Below are 20,841 nucleotides of genomic sequence, written 5' to 3' on the forward strand. Positions count from 1 at the left end.
CTGAATTACTCTCTCCGACTAGTCGTCGGTTTGTAGATGGAAAGCTGTGCTAAAATTCAACTTTGTCCCCAAAGTTTCTTGTAACTTTTTCTAAAACCGTGAAGTAAACCTCGGATCCCTATTCAAAATAATCGACAAGGGCACTCAGTGAAGTCTCATAATTTTGGAAACATACAACTCAGTTAGTTTATCAAGAGAGTAGTCGGTACGTACCAAGACAAAATGAGCCGACTTCGTTAATAGGTCGACTACAACCCAAACCACATCTTTCTTTCTCGGTGACAATGGCAATCCTATCACAAAATCCATGGTAATTCGATCCCATTTCCACTCGGGAACCATCACAGGCTAAAGTAAACCCAAAGGTCCTTGGTGCTCGGCTTTCACTTGCTGACAAATTAAACATTTCGACACAAACTCTGAGATGTCTCTTTTCATGCCCGGCCATCAATACAATCTCTTCAGGTCATTATACATCTTAGTACTACCTAGATGGATTGATATACAGCTATTATGTGCCTTGAGAAGAATTTTCCCAATAAGCTCATCATCTCTTGGTACACAGACCCTATCTTGAAACATCAAACAACTGTCGGTACTAATCTGAACATCAGATCTGTCAAATGTCTCACACTGAGTCATCTTGGCTTGCAAATCTTTATCACTCTTCTGAGCATTACAAATTTCTTGGAGAAACATAGGTCTAGGTCTCAACTCTACTAGAATCGAACCATATTCGATTACAGACAACTGAGTATTCATAGCTCTCACGGCAAAAAATGACTTCCTACTTAATGCATCAGCGACCATGTTCGCCTTTCCCTAGTGATAGTCAATTACTAACTCGTAATCTTTAATCAACTCCAGCCACCATTATTGTCGTAGAGTCAAGTCCTTTTGAGTCGTCAAATATTTTAAGCTTTTATAGTCAATGAATACCCGACATTTCTCACCATACAAGTGGTGTCTCCAAATCTTCAGTACGAACACTATGGCTACTAACTCTAAGTCGTGAGTCAAATAATTTTTCTCATGCGGCTTCAGTTGTCTCGAGGCATATGCTATCACCTTGCCTTCTTGCATGAGCATGCATCCTAATCCATTCAAGGATGCATCGCTATACACTATGAATTCTTTTCCCAGTTCTGGTTGCACTAAAATTGGGGCTTCAGTCAACAACACCTTAAGTTTCTCAAAACTCTGTTAGCATTTTTCTGTCCACTCAAACTTGACATCCTTCTGTAGAAACCTCGTCATCGGAGTAGCAATCATGAAGAATCCTTTAACGAATCTTCTATAGTAACCCACTAAGCCTAGAAAGCTTCTAATCTCTGATATATATCTCGGCGATTTCCACTCAACAATAGCTGAGATCTTACTCGGGTCAACTCTAATCCCATCACTCGACACGATGTGTCCCAAGAATCCAACCTCTCAGAGCCAAAACTCACTTTTACTAAACTTGGCATATAGTTGCTTCTCTCGTAATGTCTTCAAAATGGTACTTAAATGCTCTACGTGCTCACATTAATCACGAGAATAAATTAATATATCGTCGATAAAAAAACCACAAACTTATCCAAGTACGACCAAAAAATATGATTCATCAAGTCCATAAACACGGCGGGAGCATTTGTTAAGCCAAAGGGCATGACAAGGAACTCATAGTGTCCGTATCTCATCCGAAACACAGTTTTTGGCATATGTTGCTCCTTAACTCTTACCTGGTAATAGCCGGATCTCAAGTCTATCTTAGAAAACACCGTGGCTCCCTTTAATTGATCAAACAAATTATCGATCCTCGGTAAGGGATACTTGTTCTTCACTATCACATTGTTGAGCTGTCTGTAGTCTATACATAATCTCATCGACCCATCTTTCTTTTTCACAAAAAGTACCGAAGCACTCCACGAGGAAAAGCTCGGTCTAGCAAAACCCTTGTCTGTTAATTCTTGTAACTGTACTTTTAACTCCTTTAACTCCATCAAACCCATCCTATAGGAGTAATCGAGATAGGTGCCGTACTAGGGATTAACTCGATACCAAACTCAACTTCCCTAGTTGGAGGTAATTTGGGCAATTCTTCCCGAAACACATCTGGGTACTCACATACCACTGGCATTGGCTCAATCTTTACTCCCAACTCTTGGGCATTCAACACAAATGCATGATAGGACTCATACCCTTTTCTCATGTATTTCTTAGCAGTCATAGAAGAAATCAGTACTGGTAAGCTGTCCGATTCACCTGATTCAACCCGAAAAATATCCCTATTTTCACATCTCAATTCAATAAACTTACTACCACAGTTTACTAACACGTTATGAACATTCAACCAATCCATGCCAAGAATTAGATCAAATTCATCAAACGGTAATAGCATGAGTTAGCCGGAAAACAGTGCCCCTTAATCATTAAAGGACAATTTCTACACACTTTGTCAACTACTACATGTTTGCCTAACGGGTTGGACACTTTTACCACAAATTCAGGAGACCCGACTAGTATATTCATACTAGATACCAATTTCATGCAAATATAAGAGTGGGTAGACCCCGGGTCGATCAAAGAAATAACAGATATATCATAGATAGAAAAAGTACCCATAATCACATCGGAAGATGCAGCATCTTCGCGGGCACGAATGGCGTATGTCCTTGCAGACACTCTGCCCTTGGACCTCACAGTTGAATCTCTAGGCGTACCTCTACTGCCAACTCCACTCCTAGGGTTCTTCAGTGGTCTTCCCCTCGAGGGAACATTACTCGCTCTCACATCTTCCTTTTTGTCCTTCTCCTCCTTTTTAAGACAGTTTCGAATAAAGTGGTCTAGTGAACCACACTTGAAGCAACCCTTATCATTACCTTGGCACTCACCAAAGTGTCGTCTACCACACTGCGAACACTTTGTTCTATTCAGTAAAGCACTACCAACGCTCGCAATGGAAGTGTTTTGAGCTTTAGACGCCGCATACTGCTTATTCATGTTTCTGCTCGAGAATCCTGTTGACACATTTGTTTGAGTAGGAAACTCCCTCGATTTCTTGGATGAGGTCTGAAATGGTCTTTCCATTTGTCTTTTCTTTGAGTCACATGACTCAAAGTCAACTCTCCTCTTCTCTTTGGCCAATTCTTTGGCCTTACATGCTCTTTCAACAAGTACTACAAATTCTTTTAACTCAAAAATGCTAACCAACAATCTGATGTCTTCGTTCAAACCATCTTCAAACCTCTTGCACATAGTGGCTTCGGTAGATATGCACTCCCTAGCGTATTTGCTGAGTCTCACGAACTTACGCTCATACTCTATCACCGTCATTCGGCCTTACTTTAATTCTAGAAATTTTTTCCTCTTCTGGTCTATAAACCTTTGGCTAATACACTTCTTTCAGAATTCCTCCTGGAAAAATTCCCATGTAATCCTTTCCCTTGGTGCAACCGACATAAGGGTGTTCCACCATTGGCAGGTCGAGTCTCGCAGGAGTGATACAACACACTTCATGCACTCCTCAAGGGTGCATGACAATTCATCGAATACCCTAATGGTATTTTCCAACCAGAACTCTGCTCTCTCTAGGTCATCATCAATTTTAACCCGAAATTTCTCGACCTGTACTTATGAATTTTATCTACTGAAGGTTTTTCTCTCCTAATCATATCTACTCCTTAAGGAGCCATATGGGCACGCTGAGGAATTGGAGAAGGTGGGGGAGGTGGAGTGTTTGAATTTGCAATAACGAACTCCGAGTACCAAGCATCCATCATATGGAGGTAGGCTTCTCTAGCCCCTCCATCCTAACTCAATGTCACGAGCCCACTTTCGACTGGCGCGGTCCCTTCAGCGAGAGTCGACGCATTAGTTTCCACATCATCCACCATAGCTCTCTCAGGATCCATTTACTATATGAAAACACAATTTAAATCTGTTAGGAGTCGTCACACTATCCAAAATCAAATGTTAAACTAGATATACCAAAGCTTTAGGTGATAGTGTGATTGATGCCTCCAACATCCCTTAATCCCCAATACTAGCTTGGTGGCACTATAAGAAAATGGAAAGGAGAGGGAGTAAGCATAAAGCTTAGTAAGTTGCATATAAATAAGTAACTACATCAACCATGCATATTATAAATCCACATAACATTCTTCAGTGAACATGGGTAAATATCACTACATGCTTATATATATATCACAAGTATAAACCAAAGATTTCAATATCATCCCAAGATCATTTTCATAGCTAGAACTTACTCATGTCATTCTTACATCAAGTCAACATAACTAGACTCATATCTTATGAGTTTCGAATAAGAACCTGTGCCACTCACAACATGATTATATCATTCCATATCATTGTCATAAGCTTTTAAAATAACCCATGAAACCATTTGGAATACTAAAAGATATCTGACAAGCTTTACACAAGAGGGTGAATTGTCGATGCCATGTTCCAAACATGGTCTTACACTGGCTCACATGTCGAGGCCGATGCCATGTCCTAGACATGGTCTTACACTAGCTCTCGTCTCATTACCGATGCCACGTCCCAGACACAGTCTTACACTGGCTCTCATGATGTGGCCGATGCCATGTCCCAGACATGGCCTTACACTAGCACACATATCAACGTCGATGCCATGTCCTAGACATGGTCTTACACTGGCTCTCACAACATAGCCAATGCCATGTTCCAAACATGGTCTTACACTGGCTCTCATATCATGGTCAATGCCATGTCCCAGACATGGTCTTACACTGGCACACATATTACCCAAATGTCATGGCATGGATATCCAATCTATTCCTAGGTTCAATCGGGAATTTACCGCATTAATTTCATCATGCCTTATTCATAATCATATTCAATCATATTATGCAAAATAAATCATTCAACACATAATAATGATAAATTTACCTTACTTACATACAACTTACCTCGGTATACAAAAAGTGGACGACTATTTGGATTTAGCCTACTTGCTTGGCCTTTCCCTAGTCTAGGTTCAGATTTCGTATTTCTTGATCTAGAATGATAAAAATTCACTAATTTAAATATCATATTAATCAATGCATTTCATAATTCATAATTTGGAAAAAATGATCATTTTGCCCCTAGACTTTCACAAAATTACTATTTTACCCATAAGCTCGTAAATCAATTTTTATTGAATTTTCTCACTACCCAAGATTAGCTGAATTCTTTTTATACTAGAAGCAACTCAAAATTCTCATTATTTCACACATTTACCACATAATTTATAACTTATGCAAAATGGTCCTTAGTTAGGGTTTCCATGAAAACTACTTCACAAAAGTTGTTTGTTTAACAACCAAGATTCATTTTCTTCCATAAAAATTCAGAAATCAACATGAATACTCTCATGGAAAAAACCTAGACTCCCAACCATTTTGCAAAATAGTCCCCTCTTTAGTTAGCTTATGCTACAAGGGTCCCAAAAGTACAAAAATTATCAATAAAAGTCATCAAAATCACTTACTTATGAGAGAACTTAATAGCTGAAAATTTCAAGCTTTCAAGACCCCTTCCTTGTTGAAACTTTTGGTGGAGAAGAGAAGAAGAGAAAAAAAGATGATAGCTTTTCTTTATTTTATTTTATACCAGTCAAATTGGTCACCAAATTTCACCTAATTTTGACCTTTTTGATTTTCTTGTCCCTATGGTCGGCCATGCCATTAATAAAGGCCTATTTGCTCTTTAAAAACCCTTAATTTTGATTTTTTAGCTATTTGACACCTTTAGCTAATGAAATTAAACTTTTTTCCCTTATGCGATTTAGTCTTTTTTCGCAATTGAGCATGCAATCGCTAAAATTATTTCACCAAAATTTTCATGCACTCATATAATCATGCTATAACACATAAAATAATATTAAAAATAATTTCTCCGACCTCGGGTTAGTGGTTCCGAAACCACTATTCTGACTAGGCCCAAATTCGGGTTGTTACATCAAGTATATTAACAATAACATGGATAATAGGCTTATTTAGTCACTTACCTCGAATACAAAAACGGCTAATTATTCCATTTTTGTCCTAAACCACGTACTTTCTCGATTTAAATCTGAATCTCGATTTTCTTGATCTAAAATAATAAAATTTACTCATTTAATCATCACATTAAATTAAGCGTTCCACAATTCATACTTTGACAAAATGACCATTTTACCCTTAGACTTTCACAAAAATTACGATTTTGCCTCTAGGCTCGTAAAATGATTTTTATCAAATTTCCTCATTAGCCAAGCCTAGCCCAAGCTTTATTACTCTTGTAGCAACTCAAAATTCCAATTATTTCACACAATTCTCATCCATTTAACAAACTTTACAAAATGGTCCATATTAGGTGTTTTAATGAAAATCCTTTCACAAAAGTTGCTTATTTAACAACCAAGATTCATTTTCTTCCATAAAAATTCAGCAAACAACATGAATGCTCTCATGCAAAAATCATATACTATCAACCCTTTTGCAAAATAGTCCCCTCATTAACTAGATTATGCTACAAAGGTCCCAAAAGTACAAAAATTATCAAGAAAGGCCATCAAAATCACTTGCTTGTAAGGGATATAAGTTGCTGATATTTTTGAACTTTCAAAACCCCTCTTTACTGGTATTTTCAGTGTGGAAGAAGGAAGATGAAAGATGACACCTTTTTTATTTTATTTTATTTTATTACTAGTCAAATTAGTCACCAACATTTCACCTAACTTTGACTTTACAATATTTTTGTCTCATTGATCAGCCACTAACATATTTATGGTCTATTTACTCAATAAATACCCCTAATTTAATGTTCTATAGCTATTTGACACATTTAGCTAGTAGAACGAAACTTTCGCACTTTATGCGATTTGGTCCTTTTTCAAAATTAAGCAAGCAATCACTAAAATTATTTCACCAAAATTTTCATGTACTCATATAATCATGCTATAACACATAAAATAACATTAAAAATAATTTCTCTGGCCTCAGAATAGTGGTTCCAAAACCAATGTTCTGACTAGGCCCAAAATCGGACTGTTAAGGAGAAAAATAAGAATTTCGACAACAAAAGAAAGGTGAAAACGGTAGCAAGGAAGAACAAGAGGAGAAAATCAAGAAAGACCTTTTTGGAGAAAAAGAAATAGAATTTCGGTAATGGGAAAAAAATACAATCTAATCGCGATAACTACCCCATTCCCTCAATTTACTCCTAAAAACGCTTCACCTGACTCCCCACTCATGCCACTACTTAGAATCCCATTCTACTCAAACACTCACATGACACAAGCAGCAAAACAAATCCCTTATTCACACAGGGATTCGAACTCGGGACCTCTAGGCGCATAACACTCCACTTAACCACTAGACCAGCAGGTCCATTCTGATAAACCTAATTAACATTTATTTAAAAGCCTACTAACTAAAGATAGGGGTTTATTCATTTAAAAGAAAAAGAAAATTGCCCAAGCCAAGGCTTGAACCCAAGACTTCTCAGACACTCCCATAACACATAACCACTGAAGCAGATACACACTTGTGCTAAATTTTAATAGAACCAAAAATATAAAGTTTGGGGTGTTTCATTTACTACTCACTAAAATGATTAGTGGTAGTGGTTATGTTTGGTAGATGATTAGTCAAGCTTATTCTCAAGTTACTAGGCTATAGTGGGATTTTCTGACCCTTCCACTAAGCTTTGTCCCTGTTGTTTGTGCTATATAAGGATACTGATAACTGACATGTTTCACCTTTTCTTTTCTCTGATTTCTTCTCGAAGTCTATGGAAATTTTTAAGTTATCTTCGCTAGAGAAGACGAGGAAGGTATCCGTAGCTAGTAAATGTCTTTGATACATACCAACTTACTGGTAATTTTTGGAAAGCCCTTAAGTTGTTGTTAAGGGGATTTACGTTCTTGCATTAGTGCATGCATGATTAAATTTTAGTAGGAATGGTCTGATCATTATAATTTTTTCTTAATTATCTCAAGAAGCTAGTGAAGGTCCGAGCGACTGAGGCAAAGAACCAGTAAAGTAAATTTTATTCTAAAGTTTTCTGGTGAGTTCCTTCTTATTTCCTTTGAGTTATTAAAAATTTTATAATATGTAAGTTGTGTAAGGTAAGTTGTCTCTACTAAAGATGGGTTGATGTGTTGTAAAATGATGTATGTGTAATAAATCAGTGTTGTATGTATGAGCATGGCTATGGTCAAGGTGAAAATACCCATCTTGTGTGCAAGTCCAGTACCAAATTATTTGTGACATGTGAAAATGTGGAAAGAAGCTTTATTTTTTATGCCTCCGGTAAGGAAGCTTTATTTCAAACCAGACATGCAGATCACGGCTCGACCTTGAAAGAGAACATGTGATCAATTTAACAAGGAACATGGATATAAATATGATTATGGCTGATGTACGATTTTGATCTCTAAAATATGGGTCTGAGGCTGGCACAAGGTTCGATCATAGGTAAAGATACATGATTAAGACAAGTATGTATGAGTTGGTGGTATGTGTGCACCGGGGATACTATGTGTTATATTGGTGAAGTATGGTTGCTAAAGAATTGTACTAGCAACTTAACGTAAGGTGTCTATAAGCCTGAGTCTCAAAAATGTCTTTATTTTTAGGTTAACTATGAGTAACTTAATAATCATTTTGTGATTATTTGGAACTCACTAAGTTCAATTGAACTTACTTCGTTACTTTTATTTCTCAAGCGTTTGATTAGTAGAAGGGGACTATGCTAGAGCTACGTTTGCGAGTGAGCTATTTGTCTATTTTTCTGTCATGCATGGCTATTTGGTGGATGGCTTATACATACGTTTTGTAATTAACTTTTTCTTTTATCTTGTAGTTGTATTGTTTTGTCTTAAAAAGAGAATTTACCCTTTATTATAAAAGTGTACACCAAACTTCCTTGATTTGCAGTTTATGAACTCCTTTATATGTATTCTCCATTAATGGCAGCGGATGATTAATAGACTATATATTATAACCCCTATTGTTTTCTCCTTTAAAGATGCATTATTGATTTGGAGAAAAGAATAATGGTTTGTAACTAAAATGGGGGACTCTTCATAACTATTTGCTCAAAAATTTAAGTGAAACCAATGAATTTTGAATCCATCAATAACACTCCAATCCTTTGGGTGGTATGTTTGGCTGAATGATGTACACCAAGTCTTACTAACGAATTAAGGGGTGTTACACAAACATAACTTTCGATCTAAAGCTTCATATTGAAATCTAATTTCAAAATCTGTAACACCCCAAACCCAGCCTAGACATTATGGCCTAATTCGGGAGTGTTACGAAGAAAAGGTTTAGAAATCAATCTTGTTATGTCAAATTCCTTGTATTTAATTGTTGCTAAGAAGAATTCATATTTTATCAAACATATTATTATTCTTGTTATGAAAATGTTTTTAATTTACTCTTTCAGAAAACTTATTTTGCAACGGAAGTTTGATATTATCAGAGTGGAAAACTGAGTTTGTGTTTTTAGAAAATCATTTGTTTGCGTAAAACCGTGATGTTGTCAAACTTTTCAGTATTCAAGTCTAAACACAATCAAAACCAAATTTAAAACCAAACAGTCCAAAGAGTCCTAAAAATTACAAACTCTTAAAATAATCCAGAATTAAAATAAAACTTTTAAATAAATAAGTTCGTGAACTAGTGGTCACCGTTAAGACTCCGTCGCACCGATCCATCTATGTTGGAGAATTACCTGAACAGAACAGATAAAAAGATGTGAGTTTTTGGAAACTTAATGTGTAACCCAATAGAGATAGTCATGCAAATATACATAGAAACTCATATGCAGAACAAATACAAATACAAACTTAAGTCCTTAACATAAACAGATGTCAGAATCAAATAATCAGAACAAATATACAGAATCCTACCCCCATCCTTTATACACTATCTTTGACCATCCCATCACACCATGTGGGGTATAAAACATCCACTCATCCTTACACACCATATAGTGTCCATACGACATATAACAGAATAGTATGTAACCAAGCTGCCAAAAAAATAGGCGAAAGGTTGCCGTACAAAACACTTCCTCCAAATGTATGAATCCTGTAATACCCCGTACCCGAGACCGTCGCCAGAGTCGAACACGAGATGTTAACGGACTTAATTCATTACTTAAACAGCTCAATCAATTTATTTTTAAAATTTCCAGTCAAGCTAGCAATATGCATCACAGTCGCTTAAAAATTCATATCTTGAGTTTCGAAACTCGAAATCCAATTCGTTAAATTTTTCCTGAAACTATACTCATATATCTATTTACTAATTTTTTTCAAGAATTTTTGGTTGAGCAAATTAGTACATTTTATTAGTTAAAATCTCCCATGTTTTAGTGTTGGACTACTCTGACCCCTATGTATTACGAATCAGATATCTCCCTGTAAAGAGTTCAATGACTATGACGTTTGTTTCGTATAAAACTAGATTCAATAAGGATTTCATAAATGTAAGATAAAACTCCTAATTGTTTTTGTACAATTTATAATTAATTTTTAAAGTCAGAACAGGGGATACAGAGATCATTCTGACCTTGTTCCACCAAAACTTATATATCTACAAAATATAACTCATATACCTGTTTTATTCCATCCATATGAAAATAGACTCATCAAGATTAAATTTCATAACTTAATCATCATTTAATTCCATTTATACTATTTTTAGTGATTTTTCAAATTTACATCACTGCTGCTGTCAAATTCTGTTTTATAGCAAATTTTACTTTACTATAGATTTTCATGGACTAAATAGCATTTTAAACATACATAAAATCAAATATGACTTAGATTGGCCATTCCAATGGCTAATCATTTATAAACCCTTTTCTTACCAAACCATAGCCATATCATATGATCATTTACACAAAGTGAGTATTTTGCCATACATGCCACATTCAAAACACACAAGCTATTTTACCAATTTAGGCCTTCGAATAGTGTGAACGAGTCTTCGACCTATCCCGATTCTCAAGCCGGCTTCTGAACAACTAAAATGAATGAAAATAAGGGGGTAAGCATAAATGCTTAGTAAGTTCACATGCAAATAGCAAGTAACATAATCATGAAATTCCACATAAAACATCATTTGCATAAACAACACCAAGACATTCATTTTCATTTGCATTTAATATCTTTCTACGATTTCATCATACCAAGTTCTCAACCCGAGGATTTAAGCACATACCTGTCAAATTTTCTCATTCATCACACTTACCAATATGTCACCTTCGTTTTAGGCATTCTTCTCATTTACTTAAGATTCACCCGTTGAACACATCGGAATATAATTCGAATACGCGGATTTCATGAACGTAAGTGCCATACCCACAACTAGACAAACTCAATAGCCTGCAGAACTTATGTAGCCAAGCTACCATGTAACCCGCCCATAAGTGAACTCAGACTCAACTCAACGAGGTCGGGAGTTCGCATCCATAAGTGAACTCGGACTCAACTCAACGAGTTCGGATGCCTAGTTACATCTCACGAACTCGGACTCAACTCAACGAGTTTGGAACTCAAGTATCCTAGTGACATGTCACTTGTATTCTAATCTATTCCTAAGGTTCAAACGGCCGCTTTCCTTGATCACACATCTTTGCCGTCTTCCACGGAATATCGAAATTGATACTTCGGTGATAGTTCAAACTCATCAAGTAATTCACATAATTACATATTATTCAACAATAACCACAAAACATAACAATTCATGATAATAATAAGCATCATATCATATAAACAACATTAAATTGCTCAAAATGACAATTATGCTACTACATTTACACATGAACTTACCTCGATACAAAATATTAGCAATCGAGCCTATTCTTCGTAAACTTTGTTTTTCCCTCGATCGCGACTTGAATCTCTTTTCTCTTGATCTATAATACCAAATTAATCTTATTTAATACATACATTCATCAAAATAGTCTTTAATATGAACTTTGGAAAAATTACATTTTTACCCCTAAACTTTTGCATAATTACACTTTGCCCCTAGGCTCGGGAATTAAACATCATCCCTTATTCTTATGTTTTATGACATGCTGATCATTTTTCCCTTCTATGGCAACATCAAATTCACACTCTAACATGTACTTATGACTATTAGATATTTTTACCGATTAAGCCCTTTTACTCGTTTTCGCTTAAAACCGAGTAGTACAAGTTGTCTAACATAATTTAAAACCTCATATTCTATCATAAAACACCAAAATACACAAATTTCACCTATGGTTATTTTTCCAAATATGAACCCTAGGTTGAATTATTGCTAGCATAAGCTTAATCGAGCTACCAGGATTCCAAAAACGTAAAGAACATTAAAAACGGGGCTTGGAATCACTTACTATGGAGCTTGGAAGCTTGAAACAAACCCTAGCTATGGAGAACCCTTGAAATTTCGGCCTAATGAAGAAGATGGACAAAAATTGGCTTTTAATTTTGTTTTTAATTCATTTTAATAACTAAATGACCAAAATGCCCTTACAACTAAACTTTCCAAAAATTCCATCCATGTCCAATTTTTGTCCATAGACTTAGAAATTGGTCAAATTTCTATTTAAGACCTCCTCATTAATATTCCAAAGCAATTTCATACTAAAAACTCCTAGAATGCAAGTTTTGCAAATTATTCGATTTAGTCCCTAATTTCAATTTAAGCACTTTAGGCATAGGATTTCATCATGAAATTTTCACACAATCATGCAATCATATCATAAACATCAAAATAATTATAAAACAATTATTTCGTGGTCACGAAACCACTATTCCGATTAGGCCCTAATTCGGGATATTACAACTCTCCCCTCCCCTTTAAGGATTTTCATCCTCGAAAATCTTACCGGTAAACAGGTGTGGGTATTGGTTTCTCATAGTTTCTTCAGGTTCCCATGTAGTCTCTTCTACCCTGTGCTTTTGCCACAATACTTTCACGAGAGCGACACTTTTATTTCTTAATTGTTTGACTTCTCGAGCTAAAATCTTAATCGGTTCTTCTTCGTAAGTCATATCCGGTCGTAGTTCAATTTCTGTCGGTGAAATTATATGTGAAGGATCCGAACGATACTGATGTAACATAGATACGTGGAACACATCATGAATCTTATCTAATCCAGGTGGTAATGCTAGCCGATATGCTACCGGTCCAACTTTTTCAATTATTTCATATGGTCCAATAAAACGCGGAATTAACTTGCCCTTCCGTCCAAATCTAAGGACTTTCTTCCATGGAGACACTTTTAAAAATACCTTATCACCAACTTGAAACTCGATTTCCCTTCGTTTCAAATCCGCATAAGATTTCTGTCTATCTGAAGCAGCTTTCAAACAATCTCGAATCACTTTCACCTTTTCTTCGGTTTCTTTTATTAGATCAACTCCATAAATTTGATTTTCCTTGAGTTCAGTCCAATACAATGGCGTCCGACATTTACGACCATACAATGCTTTATAAGATGCCATCTTCAAACTAGTCTGACAACTATTATTATAAACAAATTCTACCAACGGTAAGTATCTTTCCCAACTACCTTGAAATTCCAATACGCAACATCTGAGCATGTCTTCAAGAATCTGAATTACTCTCTCTGATTGTCCATCAGTTTATGGATGAAAGGCAGTGCTGAAATTTAACTTTGTACCTAATGTCTCTTGCAACTTTTTCCAAAACCGTGAAGTAAATCTCGGATCTCTATCCGAAATGATTGACAAAGGTATTCCATGAAGTCTAACAATCTCAAGGATATACAATTCAGCCAACTTATTAAGAGAATAATCCGTACGTACCGGAATAAAATGAGCCGATTTAGTCAGTCTGTCAACTATTACCCAGATGGCATTTTTCTTCCCCGGAGTTAACGACAACCTTGATATAAAATCCATAGTAATTCGATCCCATTTCCATTCAGGAACCATGATAGGCTGGAGTAATCCCGAAGGTACTTGGTGTTCAGCTTTCACTTGTTGACAAACTAAGCACTTTGATACAAACTCGGAAATATCTCTTTTCATTCCACTCCACCAGTACATTTTCTTCAAGTCATTATACATTTTCGTACTGCCTAGATGAACCGCCAAACAACCATTATGTGCTTCATGCAAAATCTTTTGACTCAACTCATCATTTTTCGGTACACAAATCCGATTTTTAAACATCAAGCAACCATCAGATCCAATTCTGAAATCTGATCCCGTATCAGCTTCACACTGCTTTCTCTTGGCTTGCAAATCTTGATCATTTTTCTGAGCTTCACAAATCTCTTGTAAAAACATCAGTCTTGCTCTTAACTCTACTAGAACCGAACCATCATTTGATATCTTTAATTGAGTGTTCATAGTTCTCAAAGCAAATAGCAATTTTCTGCTTAAAGCATCGGCAACCACATTCGCTTTTCCCGGATGGTAATCAATAACAAGCTCGTAATCTTTCAATAACTCCAACCATCTTCGCTGTCTCAAATTCAAGTCTTTTTGTGACATCAAGTACTTAAGACTTTTGTGGTCGGTATATACTCGGCACTTTTCACCATACAAATAATGTCGCCAAATCTTCAAAGCAAATACTATAGCAGCCAATTTCAAATCATGAGTCGGATAATTCCTTTCGTGAGATTTTAACTGCCTCGAAGCATAAGCCACCACTTTTCCTTCTTGCATAAGTACGCATCCTAAGCCATTTCGAGAAGCATCACTATACACCACAAATTCTTTACCTGATTCGGGTTGTACCAACACTGGTGCTTCAGTTAATAACTTTTTCAATTCTTCAAAACTCAGTTGACATTCTTCCGTCCATTCAAATTTAACATTCTTTCGGAGTAGTCTAGTCATAGAAGCAGCAATTATAGAAAATCCATTTTCAAACTGCCGATAATACCCAGCTAGCCCCAAGAAAATTCTAACCTCAGTTACATTTTTCGGTGGTTTCCAATCAACAATGGCTGAAATCTTACTAGGATCAACTCGTATACCATCACCCAAAACAATATGACCCAAAAATCTAACTTCCCGGAGCCAAAATTCACTTTTACTAAACTTTGTATACAACTGCTTATCTCTCAAAATTTGCAAAACTATCCTCAAGTGCTCAGCATGTTCTGTCTCATCTTTTGAATAAATTAAAATATCATCTATAAACACCACAACAAATTTGTCCAAGTATGGCCGAAATATGATATTCATTAAATCCATAAACACAGCAGGAGCATTTGTCAACCCGAATGGCATAACTAAAAATTCATAATGACCGTACTTTGTTCTAAAAGCAGTTTTAGGCACATCCGACTCTTTTACTCGCAGCTGGTAGTACCCAGATCTCAAGTCAATCTTTGAAAACCATGTCGCTCCTTTTAGCTGATCAAACAAATCATCAATTCTTGGCAACGGATACTTGTTTTTTATTGTCACCTTGTTTAATTGCCGATAGTCAACACACAATCTCACAGAACCACCCTTCTTTTTCACAAATAACACGGGAGCACCCCAAGGTGAAAAACTCGGTCTCCCAAAGCCTTTATCAGTCAACTCTTGCAACTGCGACTTTAATTCTTTCAACTCTGCTGGTGCCATTCTATACGGAGCAATCAAGATCGAGTGTTCCTGTATCAAATCAATACCAAATTCTACTTCCCGATCGGAGGCAAACCCAAGCAACTCTTCCGAAATACGTCCGCAAATTCACACACAACCGGCACTATTCAACTTTCTTTTCAACTTCTTTTGTATTAATTACATACGCCAAATAAGCTTCATAACCCTTTTTCAAATATCTTTGAGCCGACATCGAAGAAATCATACTAGATAATGCCTCTGATTTATCTGGTTCAACCCGCAGAATTTCACCACTTCACACTTTAATTCTATAACCTTTTCTTTGCAATTTACTATAGCATCATGCAATGTCAACCAATCCATACCCAAAATAACATCAAATTCATCAAACGGCAACAACATCAAGTCGGCCAGAAAGTAATGACCCCAAATCATTAAAGGGCATTTCTTGCATACTTTATCAACTATCACACATTTGCCTAACGGATTCAACACTCTAATCATAAATTCTGTGTTCTCAACAGGTATATTCATACTAGACACCAGTTTCATGCATACATATGAATGAGTAGAACCGGGATCAATCAACGCAATAACATTAACATCATAAAGAGAAAATATACTAGTAATCACGTCGGGTGATGAAGCATCTTCACGTGCCTTTATAGCATATGTTCTAGCTGGAGTCCTTACTTCAGATTTAGCTGCTGAATCTCTGGCTACGTTCTTGCTGCTTGCTTCATTTCCAGCTTTTCTCGAATATCTTCCCCTCGAGTCTGCACCACTAACTTTTACACTCTAAAATTTTTCTTTCTCAACTCTCTCTGGGCAGTCTCTAATAAAATGATTCAGAGACCCACACAGAAAACGTTCATTCGCTCTATATGGGCCAAAATGATTTCTGACACACCGTTGGCTACATGGGCCAAAATGATGTCTGCCACACCGCTGGCTCTCGGGCTTAACAAATCTCGTATTTCCCACACTAGCCGCAGAAGTAGTCTGAGATTTAGGACCCATATTTTGCTTCTTAAAATTTCCATATGATCGTCCAGTCGAAATCTGTGAACGAGGATTCATATTTCTAGATTTTCTAGATTACTGTGAGAATGAACTGCTCATCGGTCTTTTCTTCCAATTTCAAGTCTCAGCCTCTACTTTTTTCTTCTCTTTAAGTAGTTCTTCAGCCTTGCAAGCTCGATCAACCAGTACTACCATTTCTTTTAATTCAAGAATCCCAACAAATACTTTGATGTCTTCATTGAGTTTGTTTTCAAATCGTCTGCACATTTTAGCTTCTGTAGGAATATATTCTCTAGCATACTTACTCAACCTGACAAACTCCCTTTCGTATTCAGTAACTGTCATGTTCCCCTGCTTTAATTCAAGAAACTCTTTACGCTTTTGATCAATAAATCTTTCACTGATATATTTCTTCCGAAATTCTTCTTGAAAGAACTCCCAAGTTACTTTCTCTTTCGGTACTACTGAAGTCAATGTCTTCCACCGTTGATAAGCTGAATCCCTCAACAATGATATAGCACATTTCAAGCATTCCTCAGGTGTACAAGACAATTATCAAATACTCGAATAGAATTCTCGAGCCAAAACTCTACTTCCTCGGCATCATCATCAATATTTGCCCTGAATTCTTCGGCCCCTTGTTTACGGATTCTGTCAACTGGAGTTCTGTGAAATTTCATCAGATCTACACCTTGTGGCATAGGAGGTACAGGTTGAGGAATCGGGGGAGGTGGGGCAGGTTGCGCATTCGGGTTCGTACGAACGAAATCAGTATACCAGGCACTCATCATCTGGAGAAAGGCTTCCGAGCCCTTCTCCTCCTCCTTGACCAACAGAGGGAGGTGGATTTTCAGTTAACCTTGCCCTTCAAATGAGCTGGTGCATTACTCTCTACATCATCAGCCGTAACTGGATCGGGATCCATTTATTATATAAAAAAATTTATTTAAAAGGTCAGAAGTCGTCACGCTATCACAATATATATATGGCATATATAGCAAAACCCGTACATCCAACACATTAGTCCGAGAACCGACTAAACCTACTCTGATACCACCAAATGTAACGCCTCATACCTGAGACCATCGCCGGATTCAAACACGAGATGTTAACAGACTTAATTCATTACTTAAACAACTCAAACAATTTATTTTTAAAATTTCCAGTCAAGCTAGCAATTTGCGTCACAGTCGCTTAAAAATTCATATCTTTAGTTTCGAAACTCGAAATCCAATTCCTTAAATTTTCCCTGAAACTATACTCATATATCTATTTACTAATTTTTTTCTAGAATTTTTGGTTGAGCAAATTAGTACAGTTTATTAGTTAAAATCTCCCATGTTTCAGGGTTCGACTACTCTGACCCCTATGTATTATGAATCAGATATCTCCCTGTACAGAGTTTCAATGACTATGAAGTTTGTTTCTTATAAACCTAGATTCAATAAGTATTTCATAAATGTAAGATAAAACTTTCAATTTTTTTTGTACAATTTATAGTAAATTTTTAAAGTCAGAACAGGGGATACAGAGATTACTCTGACCCTGTTCCACCAAAACTTATATATCTCACAAAATATAACTAATATACCTGATTTATTCCATCCATATGAAAATAGACTCATCAAGATTAAATTTCATAACTCACTCATCATTTAATTCTATTTATACTATTTTTAGTGATTTTTCAAATTTACATCACTGCTGCTGTCAAATTCTGTTTTATGGCAAATTTTACTTTACTATAGATTGTCATGGACTAAATAGCATTTTAAACATACATAACATCACATATGACTTAGATTGGCCATTCCAATGGCTAATCATTTATAAACCCTTTTCTTACCAAACCATAGCCATATCATATGATCATTTACACAAAGTGAGTATTTTGCCATACATGCCACATTCAAAACAGACAAGCCATTTTACCAATTTAGGCCTTCGGATAGTGTGAACGAGTCTTTGACCTATCCCGATTCTCAAGCCGGCTTGTCAACAACTACAATGAATGAAAAGAAGAGGGTAAGCATAAATGCTTAGTAATTTCACATGCAAATACCAAGTAACATAATCATGAAATTTCACATAAAACATCATTTGCATAAAAAACACCAAGACATTCATTTTCATTTGCATTTAATATCTTTCTACGATTTCATCATACCAAGTTCTCAACCCGAGGATTTAAGCACATACCTGTCAAATTTTCTCATTCATCACACTTACCAATATGTCACCTTCGTTTTAGGCATTCTGCTCATTCACTTAAGATTCACCCGTTGAACACATCGGAATATAATTCGAATACGCGGATTTCATGAACGTAAGTGCCATACCCGCAGCTAGACAAACTCAATAGCCTATGGAACTTATGTAGCCAAGCTACCATGTAACCCGCCCATAAGTGAACTCGGACTCAACTCAACGAGCTCGGGCGTTCACATCCATAAGTGAACTCGGACTCAACTCAACGAGTTCGGATGCCTAGTTACATCTCACGAACTCGGACTCAACTCAACGAGTTTGGAACTCAAGTATCCTAGTGACATGTCACTTGTATTCTAATCTATTCCTAAGGTTCAAATGGACGTTTTCCTCGATCACACATTTTTGCCGTCTTCCATGGAATATCGAAATCGATACTTCGGTGATAGTTCATACTCATCAAGTAATTCACATAATTACATATTATTCAACAATAACCACAAAACATAACAATCCATGATAATAATAAGCATCATTTCATATAAACAACATTAAATTGCTCAAAATGACAATTATGTTACTACATTTAGACATGAACTTACCTCGACACAAAATATTAGCAATCGAGCCTATTCTTCGTAAACTTTGTTTTTCCCTCGATTGTGACTTGAATCTCGTTTCTCTTGATCTATAATACCAAATTAATCTCATTTAATATATACATTCATCAAAAAAGTCTTTAACACAAACTTTAGAAAATTACATTTTTGCCCCTAAACTTTTTTATAATTACACTTTGCCCCTAGGCTCGGGAATTAAACTTCATCCCTTATTCTTATGTTTTATGACATGCTGATCATTTTTCCCTTCTATGGAAACATCAAATTCACACTCTAACATGTACTTATGACTATTAGGTATTTTTACCGATTAAGCCATTTTACTCGTTTTCGCTTAAAACCGAGTAGTACAAGTTGTCTAACATAATTTAAAACCTCATATTCTATCATAAAACACCAAAATACACAAATTTCACCTATGGGTATTTTTCCAAATATGAACCCTAGGTTGAATTATTGCTAGCATAAGCTTAATCGAGCTACCGGGATTCCAAAAACGTAAAGAACATTAAAAATGGGGCTTGGAATCACTTACTATGGAGCTTGGAAGCTTGAAACAAACCCTAGCTATGGAGAACCCTTGAAATTTCGGCCTAATGAAGAAGATGGACAAAATTGGCTTTTAATTTTGTTTTAATTCATTTTAATAACTAAATGACCAAAATGCCCTTACTACTAAACTTTCCAAAATTCCATCCATGTCCAATTTTGTCCATAGACTTAGAAATTGGTCAAATTTCTATTTAAGACCTCCTCATTAATATTCCAAAGCAATTTCATACTAAAAACTCCTAGAATGTAAGTTTTGCAAATTATTCGATTTAGTCCCTAATTTCAATTTAAGCACTTTAGGCATAGGATTTCATCACGAAATTTTCACACAATCATGTAATCATATCATAAACATCAAAATAATTATAAAATAATTATTTCTATCTCAGATTTGTGGTCACGAAACCACTATTCTGATTAGGCCCTAATTCGGGATATTACAAATCTTACCCCATATACAAATACAGATATCAAATAACAGATATACATAAATAACATGTATCGCATGTTCATGTGTAGATATCATACATGTTTATACAGAATAATCAGACATACATATTAGTTTTTCCTATTCAGTTTAGTCTATCAGGATAATAGATCACAGGCATTAGGGTTTGGTTAGTTTTTACCTACCCTACGGAAGGCCCACGGTCAATTGGAGCGACTCTTGCAACCCTAAGGAAAATTTTAAAACTTTGAGCCCACATGCCCATGTGGCCTACCCGTATGGGCCCACACGCCCAAATTGGCCTTGCCCGTGTGGCCCACACGACCCTACACTCGCCTGTCACACGACCGTGCTCGTACACGCTCGTGTAGTGTCGATAGGCCCCCTTTTTAGCT

At 36.2% G+C, this 20,841-nt stretch overlaps 1 protein-coding gene across 1 annotated transcript; it reads right to left on the minus strand.

Moving 5' to 3' along the window:
- Positions 1-447: 447 nt before the first annotated feature.
- LOC108488109 (uncharacterized) lies at positions 448-810 on the minus strand. The gene has a single exon (XM_017792415.1). The coding sequence runs from the start codon at positions 808-810 to the stop codon at positions 448-450; it is 363 nt and encodes a 120-aa protein (XP_017647904.1).
- Positions 811-20,841: the final 20,031 nt, after the last annotated feature.

Source organism: Gossypium arboreum, chromosome 13 (assembly GCF_025698485.1).
Source record: "Gossypium arboreum isolate Shixiya-1 chromosome 13, ASM2569848v2, whole genome shotgun sequence".
NCBI classification, from domain to species: domain Eukaryota; kingdom Viridiplantae; phylum Streptophyta; class Magnoliopsida; order Malvales; family Malvaceae; genus Gossypium; species Gossypium arboreum.

Bases quoted from the DNA above. Each gene is read 5' to 3' on its own strand.
- LOC108488109 (XM_017792415.1), bottom strand. From the start codon at position 810: ATGGTCGCTGATGCATTAAGTAGGAAGTCATTTTTTGCCGTGAGAGCT.